This window comes from Toxotes jaculatrix, chromosome 11 (assembly GCF_017976425.1).
Source record: "Toxotes jaculatrix isolate fToxJac2 chromosome 11, fToxJac2.pri, whole genome shotgun sequence".
NCBI classification, from domain to species: domain Eukaryota; kingdom Metazoa; phylum Chordata; class Actinopteri; family Toxotidae; genus Toxotes; species Toxotes jaculatrix.
Window position 1 is genome coordinate 15793380 of NC_054404.1, and position 20388 is coordinate 15813767.

General features: G+C 40.1%; 2 protein-coding genes across 2 annotated transcripts; both read right to left on the bottom strand.

Moving 5' to 3' along the window:
• Positions 1-199: 199 nt before the first annotated feature.
• mertka (c-mer proto-oncogene tyrosine kinase a) lies at positions 200-13382 on the bottom strand. Its single transcript, XM_041049342.1, has 19 exons — positions 13155-13382; positions 11812-12127; positions 11615-11715; positions 11362-11532; positions 7409-7495; positions 7183-7298; positions 6915-7104; positions 6166-6311; positions 4364-4499; positions 4099-4243; positions 3401-3489; positions 3188-3283; positions 2972-3052; positions 2781-2873; positions 2540-2658; positions 2337-2446; positions 2052-2211; positions 1328-1464; positions 200-982 (listed from the first exon to the last, which is right to left on the bottom strand). The coding sequence occupies exons 1-19, from the start codon at positions 13237-13239 to the stop codon at positions 523-525; spliced, it is 2838 nt and encodes a 945-aa protein (XP_040905276.1). The 5' UTR covers positions 13240-13382; the 3' UTR covers positions 200-522.
• A 209-nt stretch (positions 13383-13591) lies between these two features.
• On the bottom strand, positions 13592-19575 carry lhcgr (luteinizing hormone/choriogonadotropin receptor). Its single transcript, XM_041049343.1, has 11 exons — positions 19403-19575; positions 17737-17808; positions 17363-17437; positions 17197-17271; positions 16909-16983; positions 16719-16796; positions 16534-16602; positions 16349-16423; positions 15912-16097; positions 15670-15738; positions 13592-15385 (listed from the first exon to the last, which is right to left on the bottom strand). The coding sequence occupies exons 1-11, from the start codon at positions 19573-19575 to the stop codon at positions 14164-14166; spliced, it is 2169 nt and encodes a 722-aa protein (XP_040905277.1). The 3' UTR covers positions 13592-14163.
• Between the last annotated feature and the right edge of the window lie 813 nt (positions 19576-20388).

Below are 20388 nucleotides of genomic sequence, written 5' to 3' on the forward strand. Positions count from 1 at the left end.
AGTTCAACATTTTTTCCTGTTGAACTTTAAACCTGCAAGAGTGACCTTAAGTAGGACACAGGATCCCCTCCTGCTACCTTAATTTAGTGTTCATGGAAAAATAAAATTGCACAAGTGACAACTGAATAATGTGAGCTTCTTACATTATAATCATCATATGAGGAAATCGTGGCAAAATGTATCCCAGTCAAATCTCGAATGAGTCAATAAAGCGTTTATTTTTACAGTATACAAGATCACTTTATAAATGTTCTGTACATTTCTGTATTTACATTGCGGCATAGAATACAATATGGTAAACTATTTCACAGTTCAGTGTATCTTAAGCTTATCGGAACATGTGCATGAACATGTTTGATGTTGACGCACACAGACAACATTCAAACTGCTTATTCAACCACATTATAAAAAGTCCACATCAGGAAACGTCAAGGTGCTCCCAGTGCAACGAGGCCAAATGTTTAGTACTGATGGATCAAGCTGACAGTTTTAGAACAGTTTTAATCTGCTGGGTACCAATCATTACAGCAGGAATGAAGTGTCACTTGCACTCTGATCCATGCCTGTCACATCAGTTACCATGTCTCCATTTGCTTGACTTAAAGCATCACTTGACAAAAGAGGAGTGTCCGCCGTAGGAGATCTCAGGGAAGGATCAGAGGAGATCACTACCACATAGCGATCATCATCGTCGTTATCCTCATCCTCATCCTCCAGGCTCCCGTGAATGTCTGCTGTAACTACTGAATTTTCCGCTGCCAGATGGCTGCAGGAAGGCGAGGAGCTGAACACAGGATGTTCTGTAGGAAGTGTTTCTCCATCAGGGCCCTCTTCAGGAAAGCTGGTGTTAATATAGATGATATCGTCCCTGCTGAAAGACTCTGGAAGTTTTTCTGTGAGCTTTTCCAACATTTCTCGCAGTTGAGGAAAGCAGGGTCGGTCCAATGGATCGGCCCTCCAGCAGCTGTACATGATCTCATACCTATATATAAGTAAATAAAGGAAACAACTAATTTAATAAATAATTTAATAAATCTTGATTTTTTTTTTTTTTTTAATAAATGCTGTATTTTTGTATGCAGCTAACACAACTAGAAGCACTCATTTCAGTCAAATCTCAATTTTTAAAAACATATTTGCATGTTGCATATTCAGTGTCTGCTTTCACTCCAGTGCTGAGTTCCATTTTTTAATTTTCAAATCACCCCCTTTCCCACATTTAGACAAACAGGGTTTTGCTCTACTTTTATAGTCTACCTTGACTCTGCTACCTCCAAAAGAATCCAACCTATATTCAACAGCTGTGTTCTGAAGAGACAACACTCACAGCTCATCCAAACAGTCTGCTGGTTGCTTCAGCCTGTGTCCTTCAACGAGGTAGTCGTAAATCTCATGGTTTGGTATGCCTGGGTAGGGCGTCATGCCTCGTGTAGCAATCTCCCACATGGTAATGCCAAATGCCCACTGCAAGACACAGAATATTAAATTAAGATATTTCATCATGTGAAACACGTTCTCTGCTATCTAGAAATACAATTTCTTTCCTAAATAAACCCTTAGCCTTAAAATAAGATAGTGTAAAAGGTAATACAAATAATTTCAAAAGAATAATCTACTTTTGAGTTTTCAGTCCACTACTAAAATGTGATCGATGTGAATGTGTTCATCCTAATTTTTAGATTTCATTTCCAGTTTTCATTTTTGTTTCATTTTCAAGTGCAGATAAGTGCATGAAGTCTGCTTTTTTTGTCAACAACACAAAATGTTTTTTCCATCATTCCATCTGACCTTTACCACATCCTTAAATGGAAGGCTGAGTAATTAGTGCTGACTAAACACAGCTAGCTGCTCTGCATAAATCTGAAACAAAAGGTTTTGAAATTCATTTACAGTACAGCCAGAGGTAATAAGTGAAAGAAAGAATGCTGATGAAGGGTCAGTTCTTCTTTCAGTGACTACACGTCGTTTCACTGTGAATGTTATTACTGGAAGAGACCAAGTGCACTTTTTGTCTGACACGTACACGTATTGTCATACCACGAGGTGCTTACCACATCACTTTTTACAGTAAACACTCTGTCTGCCAAACTCTCCACTGCAATCCATTTTACAGGCATTTTGGCTATTCTGCCTTGTCTGTAATAATCTCCACTGTAGATCTTCTTGGATAACCCAAAGTCTGCTACGCACACTGTCATATCATCCCGCAGCCTGTAAGACAAACAGGGAGCGGGTGTTATACAAAACAGGAGAAGACAATCAGATAAATAGTCCCAGTCAAGTTTCACCCTTTATCTAAAAATGACTAATAAAAATGTTTGTATTGTGTAACCTACATGCAGTTGCGAGCCGCCAGGTCACGATGAAGAAAGTTACGCCCGCTGAGATACTCCATACCCAAAGCAATGTCTATCATGAACTTCAGGAGTGTCTGAGTGGGCAAGAACTGTGTAAAAAAAAAAAAACATACAATTTTTTAGTCTACAAATAATATATTATGTAATATATGTAGTTGAGTGATTTTGAGCTGAAATCTTGCCATTGGACTCTCTCCGAGGCGTGAGCGCAGCAGGAAGCTATGCAGATCTCCATATTTCATGAATGGCAGAATGACCATGGGCTTGGGAAAATGTCCTGGGCTTACTTCCAAGCATACACCTAAAAGAGGACAAGTCAGTACAAACAAATAATGTAAGAATGTGCAAATGAAAAGAGACCAGGTCACAGACCAGAGTAGCGGGATTCTAAAATACTTTAAAGTGGTAATACATTACTCTTACCGAGCAGTCTGATGACATTAGGATGGTGGAAATCTTTCATGCAGGCTGCCTCATTCAGGAACTCTTCAATCTCTCTTTGAGAGAAGCTGTCCACTGTTTGAAGAAAGAAAAGAAAGTTAAATATTTTGAAGTCTTCTTGTTTTATAGTTTAGAGACAATCAAAGGATGCATTTTAGTAATGGAAAACTCACATTTCATCGTCTTCACAGCAACTTTTTCTGACATTCCGTCTGGTTGTCTTAAATGTCCCTCCATCACAGAGCCAAATTCACCTGATAAAACAAATCATAAACACTTCCTACTCTGCACAATATGTGTTATTATCTATATTAATCTAGATATAATAATGTGGAAGGGATATTTTCCTCTGTGTACACACATTTCCTAAACTAAGAATGTTCACTCACCCTCTCCAAGAATCTTCCCTATCGAGAGCAAGTTCCTCGTGACCATCACGTCCTGAAGTTTGGCTTGGAGTTCGTCACTAACACCAAGATTCCCGACTGCAGACAGGACCCATTTAAGTTATAATGTGTTTTTAAAACGTACATTAAACAGGAAAACATACATACATGTGCGTATACATATTATTTTTCCCACAGTTACATTCAAGAACATACGTGTGACTCCATTGGCTGATCGATTGTAGGATCTCTGAGGTTTGTACTGTGCGATAGGCTGTGGTTTTTCTCCATGGCCAAACACCTGCCTGCAGGGGGAGACAGGGAAAAAGAAAAAAAATATTCAGGGAACAGTGGGCTAATCCTTTGACTAAAGTCTTCACAGCTTTGTAATCACAAACACATAGGCTGATATTCATCTCAAGAGGTGGTCATAGTGAGGCAGCCCCCTATGAGTTGTTTCTTTCCTGAATGGGTTCAGATAAACTTTTCCTATCTGAGCAGCAGCCTGTGACACATTCCTATGCATATCCTGAGTGGCAAAACTGAGTCACACACTTCATAATAATGAATTACAGAGTATTAACAGGTGGTTGTTGTCTGTCTTCTCAGCTGCACAGTTATTACTGGTGACAATGGTGATTAAGAGGAAGCAAAGGCAGTTTATTATCAGAATCCAGAAGTTTTCAGTTTTTCATTTCCTTCCTCTCCAGAACCGAACTACATCAAACTTTTATGTTTTTAAACCAAAGAAAAAAGACTGAGTGAAAGGGGAACCATGCAGAAATTACTGGTCACACATACAGTGATTGGTAGCAACTTCAATGATAAGACAATCAAACTTGGAGCAAGGCTTGTGATTAAATTAACACTGTGTTTGCAAAAAAGGTGAAAGGCTGAAGTTAGAAAACTCATACCAAGAGTCAGAAGTCCTGTTGTACACACAGATACCCCCCCAGAGGATAATCAGCAGAAGACAGAAGCTACACACCACGCCCAGCCCAACATAGACAGAGTCTGGAACCCCAGTGTCAGGGGGGGATGATGGGGACACGACTGATTCTGAGACAGAAAGAAGTAATGATGAGCACCAAGTTTAGAAAAACAACATTCAGCAAATGGGATATACAAACTCCAAAACTGAAGATAAGATATCTGAATTATAATATAACAGCAACTTACTGTCCTCTGGCACAAACAGCCAGACTCGTGGGCTGACCATGCCGCTCCCTGCCTGGGTGCACGCAGCCACCTCCACACTGTAGGTTGTGTTAAATTCCTGCAGAGCTACAGAGACTGTGGTGGTGTAACTGTGGATCTGAAACAACACAACAACAACAACAACAGTGATCATTTAAATGTGGATTGTGTCTGTTGTCCTAGTTTGATTTCTCTTGAAAACACATTTTATGATTAATCATTAGATTTGTGGAGACAGAGTTCAACCTGCTGTCTCATTCTGCTTTTTTCCTCCTTTCTGACATAATGCAGTATGACAAAACAGAAATGTAATTTAAAAAGTTCTTTAAAGGTATTTTCACTTACTGTATGAAACCTTTCTGGAAAATCCCTGTGAAGTGTGAATTGGGGAATTATGCTATATATATATAAAGAAGCACCCTACAAAAAAGGGAAGGACACAAACTTTCTGGATAAGCTCATGTGTGGTAATGGGAGGGAGCATGTGACAGACATAGTCCTGTATTTTGCAACACCACACGGTAGCATCTGGAGTTCTTCTGCTTCACTATTGTGCTGACAGTCTGACAGGGAAGGCTGAACCCATGATTAACGGTCCATCATGTCTGTGGTGCCAAACAACAGGCAACATGGGGTTGTATGTTCTTGTGACAGCAAATGCTCCACAAATTTGGGGAATCAACCTCAAATGCAAAAGGAGAAGATGGCACCATGACTTCTGCCATGAAACTCACAATTATGAGCAAGTGCACATTTCCCATCACTGCTACTTTTACAATTGTGTGTAATGACGTCACAAACTGACTGGACATCGCATAAGGATATTTGGGTCTAAGGCACACATACCATTGTGTTCACATTCTATTCACTCTGTGATGACTCAGGGCCACATGAAGAAAAACACTGACTACCAGATTTCACACCATCAGCTTCCTTTGACACAGACAGGAAGGACGGGAAGCACACTATTGTACTTCAGAGCACCAGTATAGTAAAAGAAACACAACTATACACAAACAGCATTATGGAATAATGCACGTGGTGACAACGGATATTTGATGTAAACAAAGAAGAGGTAGTTATTAAATTAAACTTGGCTATTTCTTAGAAAGCGTATTAGAAAAAAGGCACCTTGCGTAAATGATTTTCGTTTGCCTTGTTGATTCTCCAGAAGAGTGGAAAAACTGCTGTTGACAGTTAATAGGAAAGCTGACCTCTGGTTCAGTGGGCAGGAAAAGAGGGAGGATCACATATTCCCTACGTGCTGGACTCATTCCTATCATATTTGTCATACGTTAGGGATTATCAGAAATTTTCTAAAAACTCTGCTCTCTAAAAACAGAAACCCTCTGTAGTAATGCTACTGTATGAGCAATAGCATAACTGCTGTTCATTTTACCTGATATACAATATATATGTGAAGGAGAATACACTACTATACATATACGAGTAACAAATATCACTCATCAGTGAAGGTGGACTAAATAAAATGTAATCCACTATAACAAAGCAGAAATGCAATTAAGCATTTCCTTTCCAAGCTATTTTCACCTACAGTATGAAACCTTTTTGGAAAATCCAACAAGTATCTCCAACAAGTATAGCACATAATGTGACACCTAAGCTTTAACACCCCTCACTCCTTTTATAAAAAATATCTTGACTTTGTCAGTACTGAAATCATTGAGCACCTACTTTTAATCTGTTATTTGCCTTTCTTTTTTTTCCTTTCCTGTTTTTCCAAATGTATAAATCTTAAATTACTGTGTTGCTGATAAACTCACCTTTTTCTCCTGTATGCCATGTCTGACAATAACATCATAACCACGCAGGATGCCGTTTATCTTATCATCTGGTGGAGGCTTCCATCTGATCACCAGCTGCGACTCGTTCAGCTGTAGGGTGACGTTTCGGGGATAAACTGATGGCACTGAGAATGTGACAGGAAATAGGAAACATCATTAAAACAAGATCAAAAGACTTCATAAAGAATGCCAACCTATAAAACAAAATTGAAAAGAGAAACAGAAACTGTCTCTCCATTGAAATCTTTGATTACAGTTTGGAATGTGGTCACTTCCTGGCACTGCATATCAAATTTTTCAACTAAAATATCCCCTGTGACGATTTTAGGAAGGAAATTGAAAGCGGTTCCACCCAGTAAGAACTTTGTGTTTTTTCAACGAGACCGCTCCTATTTCCTATGTGACCCCCACAGGAAAACAACAGAGATTTAGTGGATACGACTTAGGTAGTTGCGCAACTTCCGTAAATGCCAGTTATTATATGCCACTACTGTAAGGAGGCTTATATTAAGCATGTATTGCATGCCAAAGTAGTAAGATAATTACATAGTGCTACCTTCCTTGAACTGAAACAGGATTTTGCAATGATGAGAAGGAGGCAGGAGCACAACATAGCGGTTCATCTTAAAACTTTTTATATGGTTTTGGATCATTTTCCCCTGGTTCAGCCATCATCTCAATTGGCTGGTGTCTCACCAACTGCCAACAAAATTCAAGTTCTCACACACCTCCCTCTGTTGTGTTGCCCTGGATCCACATGGTGACAGGAGAGGCTCCCAACTCATTGCTGCAAGAAACACTCATGTTGTACGACGTCATAGCCTGCAGCCCAGGGACTTCACACTGGAAAGGCGGCACGGTGACGTTGATGAGCCTGGTGGTCATCACCTCCCCCTTCCGTCGACTCACCTCTTTAACCTTCGAAAGGAACAAGCAGCACGTGAGGATCAATGTGAGGACTTTAAATATAGCCGCTTGTGCAGATGTGGGGCTTACCCTGATGTGGCATTTGGTGAGTGGTGAGAAGCCATCGTCACCAGGGCTCCAGCTCAACATCAGCTTACTGGACTGACTTTCCATCACAGTAATATTAGACACAGGACTGGGAAGCACTACAAAACACAATAAAAACCCTTATTAACTCCCTAAAATGGGAGGCAGATGGTCAGTTTGCAGGGCATGAAAACCTCTTGGGATGTCTAAGAGAGAGACACAGTTTTACCTTTGATGTTGATATTTGCTTCTCTGGAGGTGCTGACACCTTTTGCGTTGTAAGCTTCACAGCTGAACTGAGTGTACTTGTCCACACCTGCAATTGACACATTGGAGAGGAAAATGTAGCACTTCAGTGTTGTATGCAGTGTTGTAACAGTAAATCCTCAAGGTCTTGATAGCACAAACTTTTCTGGCAAATCAACTTCAAATCAGGTGTTATTTTGCTTTCACACTGGGAAGAAGTCAGCCCCCACATTCTCGTGTTGTACAAACTAACTAACTTTCTCACTGTGTGAAAGGTAAGCCTGGGCCAAAAATGCCATGTCAGCCTCAATGGAGAAGCGAGACTGAAATTGATACACAAAAACAGATTTGGGAGTGACTCACTTCTTTATTATACCTCAAAAGCTCACACAGCAGTGTCCAATGCAGTAAGCTCAAATTGAGCCTCTCCAGTGAGATGTACTGTCATAACAAACCTTTTGCCTGGTCTCTTTCCCTGGACACACAATTCCTATCTTTCAACAGCCACAGATCTGCCCAGTTAGAAAAGGACTGGGGACAGCTGCAAAATAATGTCCCTTTTGTGCTCTGTTTTCCTGTGTCTCTGTCTCGGAAACATTTCCACAAAGCCAATCACAGAACAGCTTGTGAGAGATGACTGGAACCAACTTGAGATGTTTTGTTTACATTCTGCAGAATATCACAACCTAATTAGTTTGCTGCCTTCTGCTCGGGAGAACCAGGTAACTTTCACTCAAAAACTGACCACAGCGTGTTTGTTTGCACAAAGATAAAACCTTGCTTAAAACAGATCTGATCTGATCTGATCAAATAATTCATATAAATTACATTCACATACAAAAAACATGCAAAAATACATTTTGGCTCTCATGGAACACAATAAAACTGATGTTTAAGTTCTGAGAGAAGTGTGCAAATACATCTGGACATTTCTAGCCAAGCTGTGCAAATGTAATTACCACATACCTCACTTCAAAGTGCATGGCAAACAGATGGTTGGGGCACAGTGGGACCGTCGTCCCAAATGAAACTAACTACTCTTTTATAAGTTCAGAGGAAGAAAGCCAAGCTAGTAAAAGTGACAACACCACAGACAGCTTTACCTTAAAGTGACATTCCCCAAATCATTTGTTTAAGTCTTTGAAATTCAGTCCCTGTTGGGTTGAAACACTGGTACATAGACTTTGTTGTTTGCTTTTTGTGGCACGAATGATGCCAGGCCCTATGGATTCCAGTGCTGCCAAGTTTTCATGGTGGAAAAAGAATCACAAACTTCTCCAATTACATAATCCACTACTAAGACTAAATAGTGTACTTCTAGCAGAGCTTTGAGGAGTGACAGAGCAACAAGGGAATACGTTTGCATCTCTTCAGCAGTATTTTGGCAAAACAAATGAGTGATTTCAAAATACTGTGGATTAAAATGCAGTTTCAGAAATTGAACCTCCGCCCAACAGCTAGAAAGAATATTCCCAGAGTGTTTCAACCTGATGGCCTGTTTAAGACACAAATTCTTTTGACTTTATATATATTTTTGGAAAAGGGATATCAGAAACGATGGAGGGATTCAGTAAATGCAGAGTAGAAAATGGGCTGGAGCGACCAAATATATAATACGGGCCCGCAGTGTAGATCCAGCAGCCTGTAATTATCCGGTTTGGGAGCACTCCAGCTTACTGAGCTGCCTGAGAAGTTCATGTTATTTTTCCATTTTTATATTTGAGCAGCAAATATAACCACAAAATACTCCGTCAGGTTACAACTAAGCCTATGACTTTTCACTTTTCTCCGTCCATTTCTTTCGTCGTGCCAAACTCGTGTTCATAAACCTCATCTTCTGCTGCTGTCCTGAGACAGAATAAATAATGAAATGAGGCTAAGAAGGCTTTCCATAACCCAGATTTAAACCACATCAACTTCTGCATCTCTTTAAGAAACATGTAGTGTCCTGATTTCAAGCAATTTGACATTCCTAAAATAAAACCAACAATCATTTACCACTGCACATAACAAATGCACTCTAATGATATCACATAGTCCAGCCTTCAGGCAAAAAGGCGCCCGAAATTCATAGTATGCATGAGGTGAGCATGAGTGGGTTTACACTGTTTTATTGTGCTAATATTTGGTCCTGCACAGAGCTCTGGTAGCCTGCAGCCTGCCAGCCTCTGTGTCCAGCCCCTCCCTACTGGGTAGTGGGCCATTCTGTGAATGAGGTCTTTGTCCCCAGGGTCAACCCCCGAACAGACTCTCTTCCATCTCCAGGCCAAGCCCAGGCCCCTTGCACATGCTGGACCAAAGCACAGCTCTGAACCTTTAACCCCCTCAGCTTCAGGCTGTATCACCACTCACTGACTACAGCAGGAGTATTTAGCCTGCGTTGAGATGAAAATGAAGGGTTAGAGAATTCAGAGCAGAAAGGTTATGCTTCTAATAACAAATGTTTGCTTTTAAGAGGGCAGTTAAGGCCATTAAAGGAAGAGTCCACTTTAAAAAAAATGCTGACAATTCTTCAAGTATTTCAAAAGTTAGTGCTATATAATTCCAAGAAAACTCAAACCTGAACTGATCTTCTTATAGAATATTTATGAAAACTAATCAAGCTTACTTTGATGATAACTTTAATGATCTAGGCCTGCTGATCAACTAATCGGTTAGTTGAAATAACAACTGATAACTGATAAATTGTTAAATCACTTTTTATGCTAAAACACCTAAAATTAACTGGTTCCAGCTATTAAATTATTTCCTTATCTTATGTGTTATTAAACTAAGTATCTTTAGGTTATGGTCTGCAAAAACCAAATATATAGGAGAACAAGCCATTTATATATGTAAATGTGCTTTGGCAAATTGTAACAGGCATTTTGTTTGCCATTTTCTGACATTTTTATTGAAGAAATAAAAATGATGATGATAATTGTTAGGTGCAGCCATATTTTAAAAGCAACTGTTCAAATGTACTCTTGTTTGTTTTCTTGATAACCAGCTGCTGGCTACTGCTAGATATCTGCTGTTCAGATATGAGAGTTTCCTAAAATGCCTAAATCTTGCTTTAATCAGACAGCAACTGTTGTATTTCCACTGTTTAGTTATTCTCCACGCATCACTTTCCAAAGAGCACTGACCATGCGTGAATGACCGCTGTTAACCATTCAGCAGTGGGGCAGGAGCCCCAGTGATACGGACCATGGCGATGCATGCCACTGCAGTAAGCAGGGTACAGATGCTGAGGCAGCAGAGACGAGACAGAACAGAAACCACCAACAAAGCGTTGCAAGCTGAGTAAGACTACCTCCATGCTTTGTTACCATTATCAAAGAGCCAAACGTCTCTTTATCTCTGTTGACGAATGTGTCCACACTCATCACTTGTCACATGAGGAAGCCAACCGAAGCAAAAGAAGTTAATTGGTTAATAATCTGCAGTGCGATTTCAAGTACTACTTTTAGAACATTTTTATACAAGCCAGAAGTTCTTCTAATAAAATAAGGTTCTCCTTATTCATTCTAAAACAAAAACACAACCCACAAATACAGAGCTTGATCAAAAAGCATTTTCAGTGAATCTCCACAGATGGATCAGACTTTAAAAGAACAAGGTTTTTCTACAAGAGGAAACTACTTTCTCAGCTCCTCTTGCCCATTTCAGAACGATAAAGGAACAAAGTATGAATCTTATCTGTGTGTGATAACGCACAAACAGCATCATCAGCTTCTTTCTGTCTAATTCAAGGTGTCATTCAGTCTTATGCAGAGTTATGTTCTGAAAACAGTAAGAAATTACACTTCTCTTTAGAGATTTTCAACACCTCAGGAGGAACAGGAAACAAGAGGGAAGGGGTGTAGCTGTTACTAGGTAGATGACTGTGAGATACATGTGTTCTGTGCATCTGAGAGAGGTGAGGACAACTGGACTGTGTGGTCGATGTCTCACCTGACACAGGGTAGTGGCTGGGAGAGTTATGATAGTCACTATCAGGTAATCCATTACGGAGCCAGCGGATCTGAACGGGGTCTGGAGGTCCTACCGCCTCACATGACAGCGTGAAACCTGTGTTTCTTGTTACGTTCATGTCCTCAGGTTGATGGATAAACGTCGGCAGGCCTATGGAAGGGCAGAAGCGTGTTAATGTCAGGTAAAACGAGGAAAGAGTAGTTCCCAATGCAAGTATCACGTTTAAACTCACCATCCACTTCGACGATAATTGGCTGAGACTCTACCATCCTGTTGCCGATACTCAGTCTACAGCTATACTCCCCAGCATCCACTCTCTGCACATAGTTAATGCTGTAATACAGAACATGGGGACACATCATTCTGTGTATTCAGCCTCATACAACAACTCATACACTTTTTTACGTATCACCATCATGTTTTACATACCTGACCGTGGAGAGGAGAGTTGCAACCCCATCTGTGATGGTCTGGAGCTCGTTGATCACCACCTGAGAGTTTGCTGCCAGATCCTGGCCGTTCTTCACCCAGATGATGATGGGCTCCACCTTGGTATCGGGGATGTCGATTGAACAGTTGAACTTCGCCTCATGTCCCTCCGATAGCTGGATGGAGCCTATGGTGGGCTTGAAGTGCAGCTGTCTGAGCTGCTCCTTGCTCAGATAGACCCTTGAAACACGGCCCGGTATCACAAGAGGCTCTGAATTCCTGGTTGGTCGGTGAAACTGGCTCCTAAAATGCTGGGCTGTTTATAGAGGGAGATATTAGCTTATGTTACACTGACAACCCCACACTGAGTGAAAGAGATGTTTTCTGCTTTATTCAAAATAAAGAAATGATAGTAAATATATAAGCAATGACATACAAATAAGAAACACATAAAGTATCACATAAGAACCATTAACATGTTTATGTCAACATTAATATGTTGACATCTTAAATAAATAGATCGATGATAGATAGATAGAAAACCACCATTAATTATCATTCAAAGATCATGAGTATGTGACATTCAGGTTCAGAGCTTAGTTAGTAACTAATAGATTTATAATATTTTTCATTAATTGGTTAATCAATCAGTGTGCTGAAAGTCAGAAAATAGTGAAAATGACCATTAAATTTCTTTCTTTCTTTTTTTTTTTTAAATTTATTTACAAATCAGAGAGGCACAAATCAGAGAGAAGCAGAAGATCCTCATATTTGAGAACCTGGATTTTATGCTTTAAAAAAAGGACCTAAACGATTAACTGATTATCCGAATAATTGGGGATTCAGTTTCTGTGTTCGACTAATCAATAAATTAACTAAATATTTCAGCTTATATGCATGTATAGTGAAATTAGGACACACACACAAAAAAAAACAAAACACCAAAGACGGTTTCTCCACGGAATGTTTTCAAATGCTGTTCAGCGTTTACGACTTGTTTTTCTTTTTACTGCCACCATTCATGTCAGCAAAGAACTCAGCCACATTTTATTACTGTCATTAAGAAGAAGCTACCGCATGATATACGTTTAGAAACAAATTCAACACTTATTTTTTAAGGGTATGTGAAGGAGTTTCTGTAAGTCTATAAAGAAATCTATTGGCGGATATTTAAAGCTGTTTATTTAAATCTGTTCCAGCTGCAGTCTAATATGCAGAGAACTGGTCCCTGTTGTTATTTCCATCGAGTGAAGACTGAAATCCCATTTTAAGGGGCATGAAGTTAGTGCAGTAAGAGAAAGAGGGGAGAAAAACACAATAGCTCCAGAAAATAAACAACTCACCGCTGACCGGACTCCCCACAAGAATGGCTGTGGTGGCAACACAGAGAAAAACCCCAAACCAGCCTGGAGTTGACTTCTTTGCCATGACCCGTCTGAGTTCTCTCTCCGCTGCTTCGTATCCCCGCAAAAAAAAAACAGCCACCTTTTTACTTCTAAGCGGATTGCGCCTCAACAACTCCGACAACCGACATCACCCACTGTGAGTGGCTTCAGCATAGTCTTGTGTAAAGAGTTGTTGACCGAGGATCACATTCAGAGGCAGAGAGAGGAAAGTTTACCTTTCCCGACGTCACATCAGGGATCCCACGGAGGCGGGACCGAGCCTGGAAATACACTCAAATACCGAAAACAGCCTAAATACAGGAGTCAAACAGCAGGTAAGTGTGGCTACAGATACTGAACTATACTCTTGGGATTTGATGCGTTTATTAATTTAATTATTATGTTTTTATTGTGTATTTTTTTCTTAGTCTTTTTTGAGACAGAAAAAATAAACCTTATAAATATTCTCTTAAAATAAGGAATATGCGCATTTATGTAGCCAAGCGAAACACAGACTTGTACGGTAGGTGATCTATTTTATTTTCTATAACAAAGATCTCAAAAACTATTTCGGAGAAAAACAAAAACACAGGCAGTGTAGTTAAGCTGTCTGTCCAACTTCTCCACCACGTGGTCAATCTTGGCTACTGAGCTTTCCACATTAATCACGAGTAAAGATATTGTTAGATACATCTGGCCATCCTTAGAATAAAACAAACATTTTGTCCACAGCACACATTTTGACACATGGTAAGCAGGATAACTATGCCTGGGAGTAATAGCTGCATGCCATTTAGGTTTACCAGTTCTCAGGGCTTTCTAATTAAAAAAACATTAATGTGACCATCTCCAACAGTGTCACCATGATAGATGACCAAATAGTTTCCTCCAAATCTGGCATGAATTATTTTTCACTTGTCACTTTGTCCCATTATCAGTCTAAAACTTTTGTATCTCCTTGTTAATCTCAGGTGAGCTCTCCCGCCTCTTTCAGGTGATGGTTCTGCCGTGGCATGGCAGCCAGCATCACTCCCATGTGGGATCCTTTATTGCAGGATCCCATGTTGCTCTTGATTGCCTTTTCTGGGCAGTAGGCCTTCATACGATAAACACTGGCCTTGCTTTTACAGCAGCCCATGCCGCTCATGAGCTGAAGTACGTCCTTTCTGAATGCCTTGGTGAAGATAGCATAAAGGAATGGATTGGCACAGGAATTAATGGGAAAGAAGAGGACCAGCAGAATCTTGGAGTTGGTAACGGTGATGAGGGGAACTTTGAAGGCAGCAGAGATGGCAAAGAAGGAGATAGGTGCCATGCAGAGAAAATCCGTGAAGATGAGCACAGCCATGCGCTTTGCGATCTTGGTGTCAGCACTCCTTCCAGGGAATTCGGGGTTCTTTACAGCCAGATAGATCAGCACGTAACAAACGCACACAACAATGAAGGCACCCACGTTGAAGAGCAGGATAATTATGATGAAGGCTTGAGCCAGTGGAGTCTCTATGTCCATGGGTAAGCACATGCTGACCTTGGTGTAACTGCTCACACCAACCAGGGGCAGCATCCCCATCCCCAGACAGATTAACCAACCAGCTGCCATTATACTCGCCGCCTGTGTAAGTGCCAGACGTCGCTCTATCTGCAGAGCGTTGGTGATGGTGTGCCAGCGCTCCAGGGTGATGGTGGAAAGTGTGTAGACTGACAGCTCTCCACCAAACACAGACAGGAATCCTGCAGCGCTACAGCCCGGCCCTGTCTGCCATTCAATAGCATGTTGACTGTAGTAACCATGTGTGCGCAGTTCTACAGTCGCTATCATCAGAAGGTAGATCCCAATGCAGAGGTCAGCAAAAGCCAGGTGGCACATGAGGAAGCGAGGTACCATCAGCTTTTTCCGGCTGGTAAAGGAGACCAGGAGCACTGTCAGGTTGCCTGTGATAGCTAGTATGTTGATAAACCAAATGGCCACTCTGAGAAAACTGAAACCTGCAATGTCCTCACAGGGATTGAAAGCATCTGCTTCAGGTGTGCAAACCAACGTTGGTCGGGTCTGACAGAAGTCCAGTTCTGGATAGTGGAAATTTACGTCTCCAAATCCTTCATCCTCTACAAAAAGGTCGACATCTGAGAAAAATGGCATGTCCAAAGCTAGAGTCGTATCTGCTGATCCTCCAATCACACGATGAACCCTGTTTTCAAAGAAGAAGAAAAATGAGAGGACGTTATGTTGATAAAACGAGCGACACAGGCCTCTGTCACAGTATCAAAAGTCAAACTGTATTTCCAGCAGAAAGTTGTTTTTTGGACTCATGGTTTAAAAAACATGACTGATATACAAGTGTGTGATTTCAAATCAAATATTGACAGTTTTGGTCCTGCCAGTAAAACCTTTTATTAACTACTAAGGCACAGAGTTCAGGTTCACTGGAAGCAGGTTTAAGACAGGCCAATATAATCAAAACAGTGTTTTTACCTTGCTGATGAATCTATCTGATCACAATATACAGAGCCATTAGTCCATGCAGGATTAACTGGAAAGTCCCTGGTGAAAAGGAGAGAAATCATGTAAGGACTTACTCCAAAAATATATCAGATACGTCAACACATCTGTGAAATAGTGGTAATTATATTGTAGATTTTGTGTATTCTGCTTATGGTATAGTCCAGTATTGTTTGTTGAACCACAGTGAAAGTGGGGCTTACTGAGATAATCACCTGTGTGCGTTCCAGCTCAGCAGTGCACAGCAGTGACTGTTGTAGGTGAGATGGGCCTCTCGCAGGCTCCACAGTCCCTGCAGAGGGGGCAGACTCTTCAAGGCATACGCTGACTGAGCTAACAACACCAGAACTGACTCCAGTCCTTGTGGTGGTAACTTTTTGAGAGCTGTTGCAGATATGTCCCTGTGAAATAACAGAGTGCGCGTACAAGAATATAACTGAATGGTGATGTAAAAGCCTATTTGTGCTGACTGTGCGTTGCCTTAGAACACAAAGACTGTCAAAATCACCCATCTCTGCCCGTCTAGCCTGAAGCTAGTCTATGATTTGTACAATCAATTTGACAAACATCTTCTTCTTTCCTCTTCCAAATAAGTATAAGCAAGTAAATTCTGTATTAAGTGGCTCCCAAGAGGTTTACAAATATCACTTACAAGATTCCAGGGCCTGTGGCTCCATTGAATGCATCTCTGTGGATCACTCTGAGGTTTCGGTTATTCTTTAACACTCTTTAGATAACAGAATTAAGGGTAAGGGAACGAACTTTAATGTTGCGAAAGTAGAAACTCAATTTCAGTAATTTAATGGGAAAATTAAAAAAATGAATGTGGGATAATACAGCTTATCTATCTTTGTCCCATTGAAGGCGTGGTCATGTATTTCTCTGATGCCGTTGTTGTACAGGTTCCTGCAACCACAAGATTATTATGATTAAAGGTGAGGAATTATTATTATCTCAGTGACTAACATTTATTTCTGACTAACTGACTGAAGCACTTAAAAAGTATTTCTTGCTTCACTTACATTGTAACATACTCCTTTGTCATTCCAATGAAAGCATTTTGAGGTATTTCCAGTAGATACAGGTTGTCACAGATATCCCTGCAACAGCATGACATGTTCATAATGTAATGCAATGTGATGTGTTTATGGTGATGTGCCCTTTATTTTTACTTGTCACATGTCTCAAAGATGTAGAAACAGATGTACTTACAAGATAAACTCTGATTCAAGGGAATGGATAGATGTAATGTCTGGGAAAACTGTTATCCCAGTATTTGAGATGCTCCTGTGATACAAAGGGAAATGAATGTAATGTAATGAAATAATGTATTTCGTTACTTTTAATGTAAACCAAATATAAATTAATTGTTTCAGCAATGAGCAATATAAGTTAGTGTGTCTGCTATCGGATTCATACTACTATATACTGTATACTGTATGTATGTGTGTTTGTGTGTGTGTATTTTTTTTTCAGATTGTATAATTTGAGGTCTCTCACAGGTAGTGTAGTTTGGGAAGGTTGTTAAATGTCCCTCTGCCAATGTGCATCAGACTCCTTGTGTTCTGGATTGAGCTGCAAAGTAATATTAAGCATCAGTTAATACAGTGCTGCATTATAATAATCATTATTTTAGTTATTTCATATAATCACAGAAAAGACTTACATTTCAGAGAGGTTGAGAAGGTTATTAAATGCTAATGTCTCAATGGTTTCCAGGGTTACACTCTGAGCAATCTCACTGAGTATACAGCAAAAACAAAGGAATTAAGTTCACAAAAAGAGCATTTACCTTTAAACTGCAACACTGAAAGTAAAAGACGGGTTGCTCTTTGATGTTCAGACAGGGTTTTCAAACAACATGGCACATTTTTGTAAAAGGGGACGTGCACTGAAACCTAATCTTTGATTGGCAGTGCATCCAGTTTTCACATTTTGCACAAGCTGAAAACTGGATTTATGACATTTATATTTACTGGTTTATGACAATGTCAGACTGGTTAAGTCAGAATTAGTCACTGGAAGGAAGGTGATACATACATCCTCTGGACTCCTTTCAAACCCTCAAAGGAATGGCTTGAAATAGTGTACAAAGACAAGTGATAGAGAAACCTGAAAAAAGGATATGGAAATGTAAACTTACTGTAAGTATCTGCACTGTAGTAGTAGATAATTTAAGACATTTAAAAAATGAATTTACTTAAAATTCTGCGAACACAGTTCGTAAAGTCTGTGTATGTGTGTGTGTGAGTGTGTTGGAGATGTCTTAGTTTCACACATGCATAAGGCTGTTAGCCTTGGTGTTAACAGACACTTATCAGTAGAGACTCAAGGTTCTGTGATTTAACAGAGGAGAGGTCAAGATCTCCACTAAGATCCCCCCCCCCCCCCCCCCCCCCCACCCTTCAAGGCATGTGACAGTCTGGGGATCTCTAAAAGTGAGCTTTGACGACCAGAAACCCTATAGACTGAGAGGAGAGGACGCACTGTGTGTTTGACTGTGTGAGAACAACCTGACATTTCCGTCACAGTTAATTAAGCTGCACACATGCTGGGCCCTCAACAGAGTGTGGCTGTGCTGTGGCACTTCTAATAAATGGAGAAATAAAGATGCGTAATATAAACATTAGTCAGAATCTGATGTATTTCTGTCTGCACCATAGCTGTATCCAACCCATTTAGAACATGATGCAGTGCAGGTTCAGAAAAGCAAAAATAACCACAAAGCGATCAGTTCCTATAATGGAAAAACAACTTCCATTTAGAGAAAATTGTAGCACAATCTAGTTATTTTTGTAGCAGACCTAGCACTCAGGTTTCTGGTTTAGCAAAAAGAAACTAAACCAGAACACGAAGAGAAATAAATAATGTCTCATATTCCACTATTTGGAATTTGTGGGAGTGCCTCCCCCAGTGTGTTGGCGGAAGAAAAGCTGCATGCAAAATGTCTTTGCACTACATTTAGACAGCCTAAATTAGGGCTTCCTACATGTTTTTATGTCAAAACTCCAAACAGATATAAGTTTAATAAGATTTCTGTTGACTATACTTGTTAACAGGATACCTCAAATAAAACAGCTTATAATGAATTTCCCCCACCATTAGACTATGAAAAAATGGCACCAGGATTTGATTTATAGGTGGCAGACTACCTTTTGAGTCATCCTCATTGAGCCTTCATGTCAGGCCGACTTGATAAATCTTTTACATTTTAAAGCGCGTGGACAATGTTCCGACAAATTAAACGAGTACAGTCCGTGCTTGTTAAAGCAGGCTGTTGTATGGCAGAGTGTTTTCACTCCAGAATAACTTTGCTCTGTAACTGCGCAAAAGCGAATGCATCACAACACATTCTTCAAATGTGTTCGAATAAAATAACAGTAAAATGTAAAATAACAGTCACGGTTTAGCATCTTTGCGTTTAACTTTAATTTAAAGATATTTCAACGTGTGACCAAACGAGTGAGTTTCAGATAGATCCTCGCTCCGTGCGTAAATACGCACTGGACGGATTTGTCAGCGGAGTTAGTTCCATAAAGAAACAAAATGAAAAGTGAAGTGTCCTGCGTTATAAACACAGACCGGCTGATCAGTTACCAATCAAGACTGACCACTTTACAATTCACAGCTTCACCCACTGTAAATGTATCATCCCACACGCACCACCTCTCAGTCTTTACTAGATTCTTATTACAGTCTTACTTACAGTCTTTTATCTCTGTGGCCCATCATCAGAGCAGACCCTTCTGTCACATTGTTGCATCTGATTGTGTTGGAGAAACAGCGGCAGATCTTCGGGCAGACGAAACCCGAAGCGCACTTGCATCCATAGGAGAATAAAACAAATAGGAACAAGAGCGCTGGCAGCGATGTACACATTGTTGTTACTGTCTCGAAAACGTCCGAACACACTACTTAATTAAATATTTGGCCCTTCCTCTCTTTTGCTGTTGTTGCAACAGATCGTTAAGGCACAGATGGAAATCTCAACCACCTGATGCTCAGCTTCTTATCAAATGGCTCGTGTGAGAGTCGGCTGAGCTTTATGTTAAATTCACAATGATGTGGAAAAAAAGTCAGGTAGGACTGATGGTAAAGTCAGAAGTTGTAAACAGCTGTTTTTTGTTATTTGGTAGTTGAATATGGCTGGTATTTTCCTTTACAGCAGGTTTCCTTTACAAAGTTTAAACATGACAAAATTAGTGTTGAGGGTTTTTTTGTGTCTTTTTTTCCCAAATCTGTTTTTGGATTTTGCACAGAAATTAATAACATAAACAAATGACAGTGGTGTCAACAGTGTTTGGTGTCTATTGAAACTCCACTCCAGCCCACTCTCACCCACACCAGGAATCTCATTCACACACAGCCTCCTAGCAAGCAGAGTGGTTACTACAATTACTTGTTGTGTGACTTTGGATGCACTGGGCATAGAGGGAATCCCGAAAAGGGAAGTGAAGGGGTCGAGGTCTTGGTGTATCAGATGTTGCAGATCGTGGGCATGACCAAAATATGTCCATAAAGTCAGAAAGCATACATTTACTTATCTGTTGCATGTATTATATATAAGTTTTATTTATATAAATAAATAAACATACATACATACATATATACATACACATACACATACACACATACAGACACACACACACACATATATATATAATTTTTTTTTAAACTTTCATACTTAGGAGG

Excerpts from the sequence above, each read along its gene's own strand:
- mertka (XM_041049342.1), bottom strand. The coding sequence starts at position 13,239 with ATGGCAAAGAAGTCAACTCCAGGCTGGTTTGGGGTTTTTCTCTGTGTT. Across the intron at positions 11,533-11,614 it reads AATTATCGTCGAAGTGGATG|GCCTGCCGACGTTTATCCAT; the intron begins GTGAGTTTAAAC and ends GCCCTTCCATAG. Across the intron at positions 7,299-7,408 it reads AGCAAATATCAACATCAAAG|TGCTTCCCAGTCCTGTGTCT; the intron begins GTAAAACTGTGT and ends TGTGTTTTGTAG.
- lhcgr (XM_041049343.1), bottom strand. The coding sequence starts at position 19,575 with ATGTGTACATCGCTGCCAGCGCTCTTGTTCCTATTTGTTTTATTCTCC. Across the intron at positions 16,603-16,718 it reads ACAAAGGAGTATGTTACAAT|GAACCTGTACAACAACGGCA; the intron begins GTAAGTGAAGCA and ends TTGTGGTTGCAG. Across the intron at positions 16,424-16,533 it reads GGGACAAAGATAGATAAGCT|AGTGTTAAAGAATAACCGAA; the intron begins GTATTATCCCAC and ends TGTTATCTAAAG.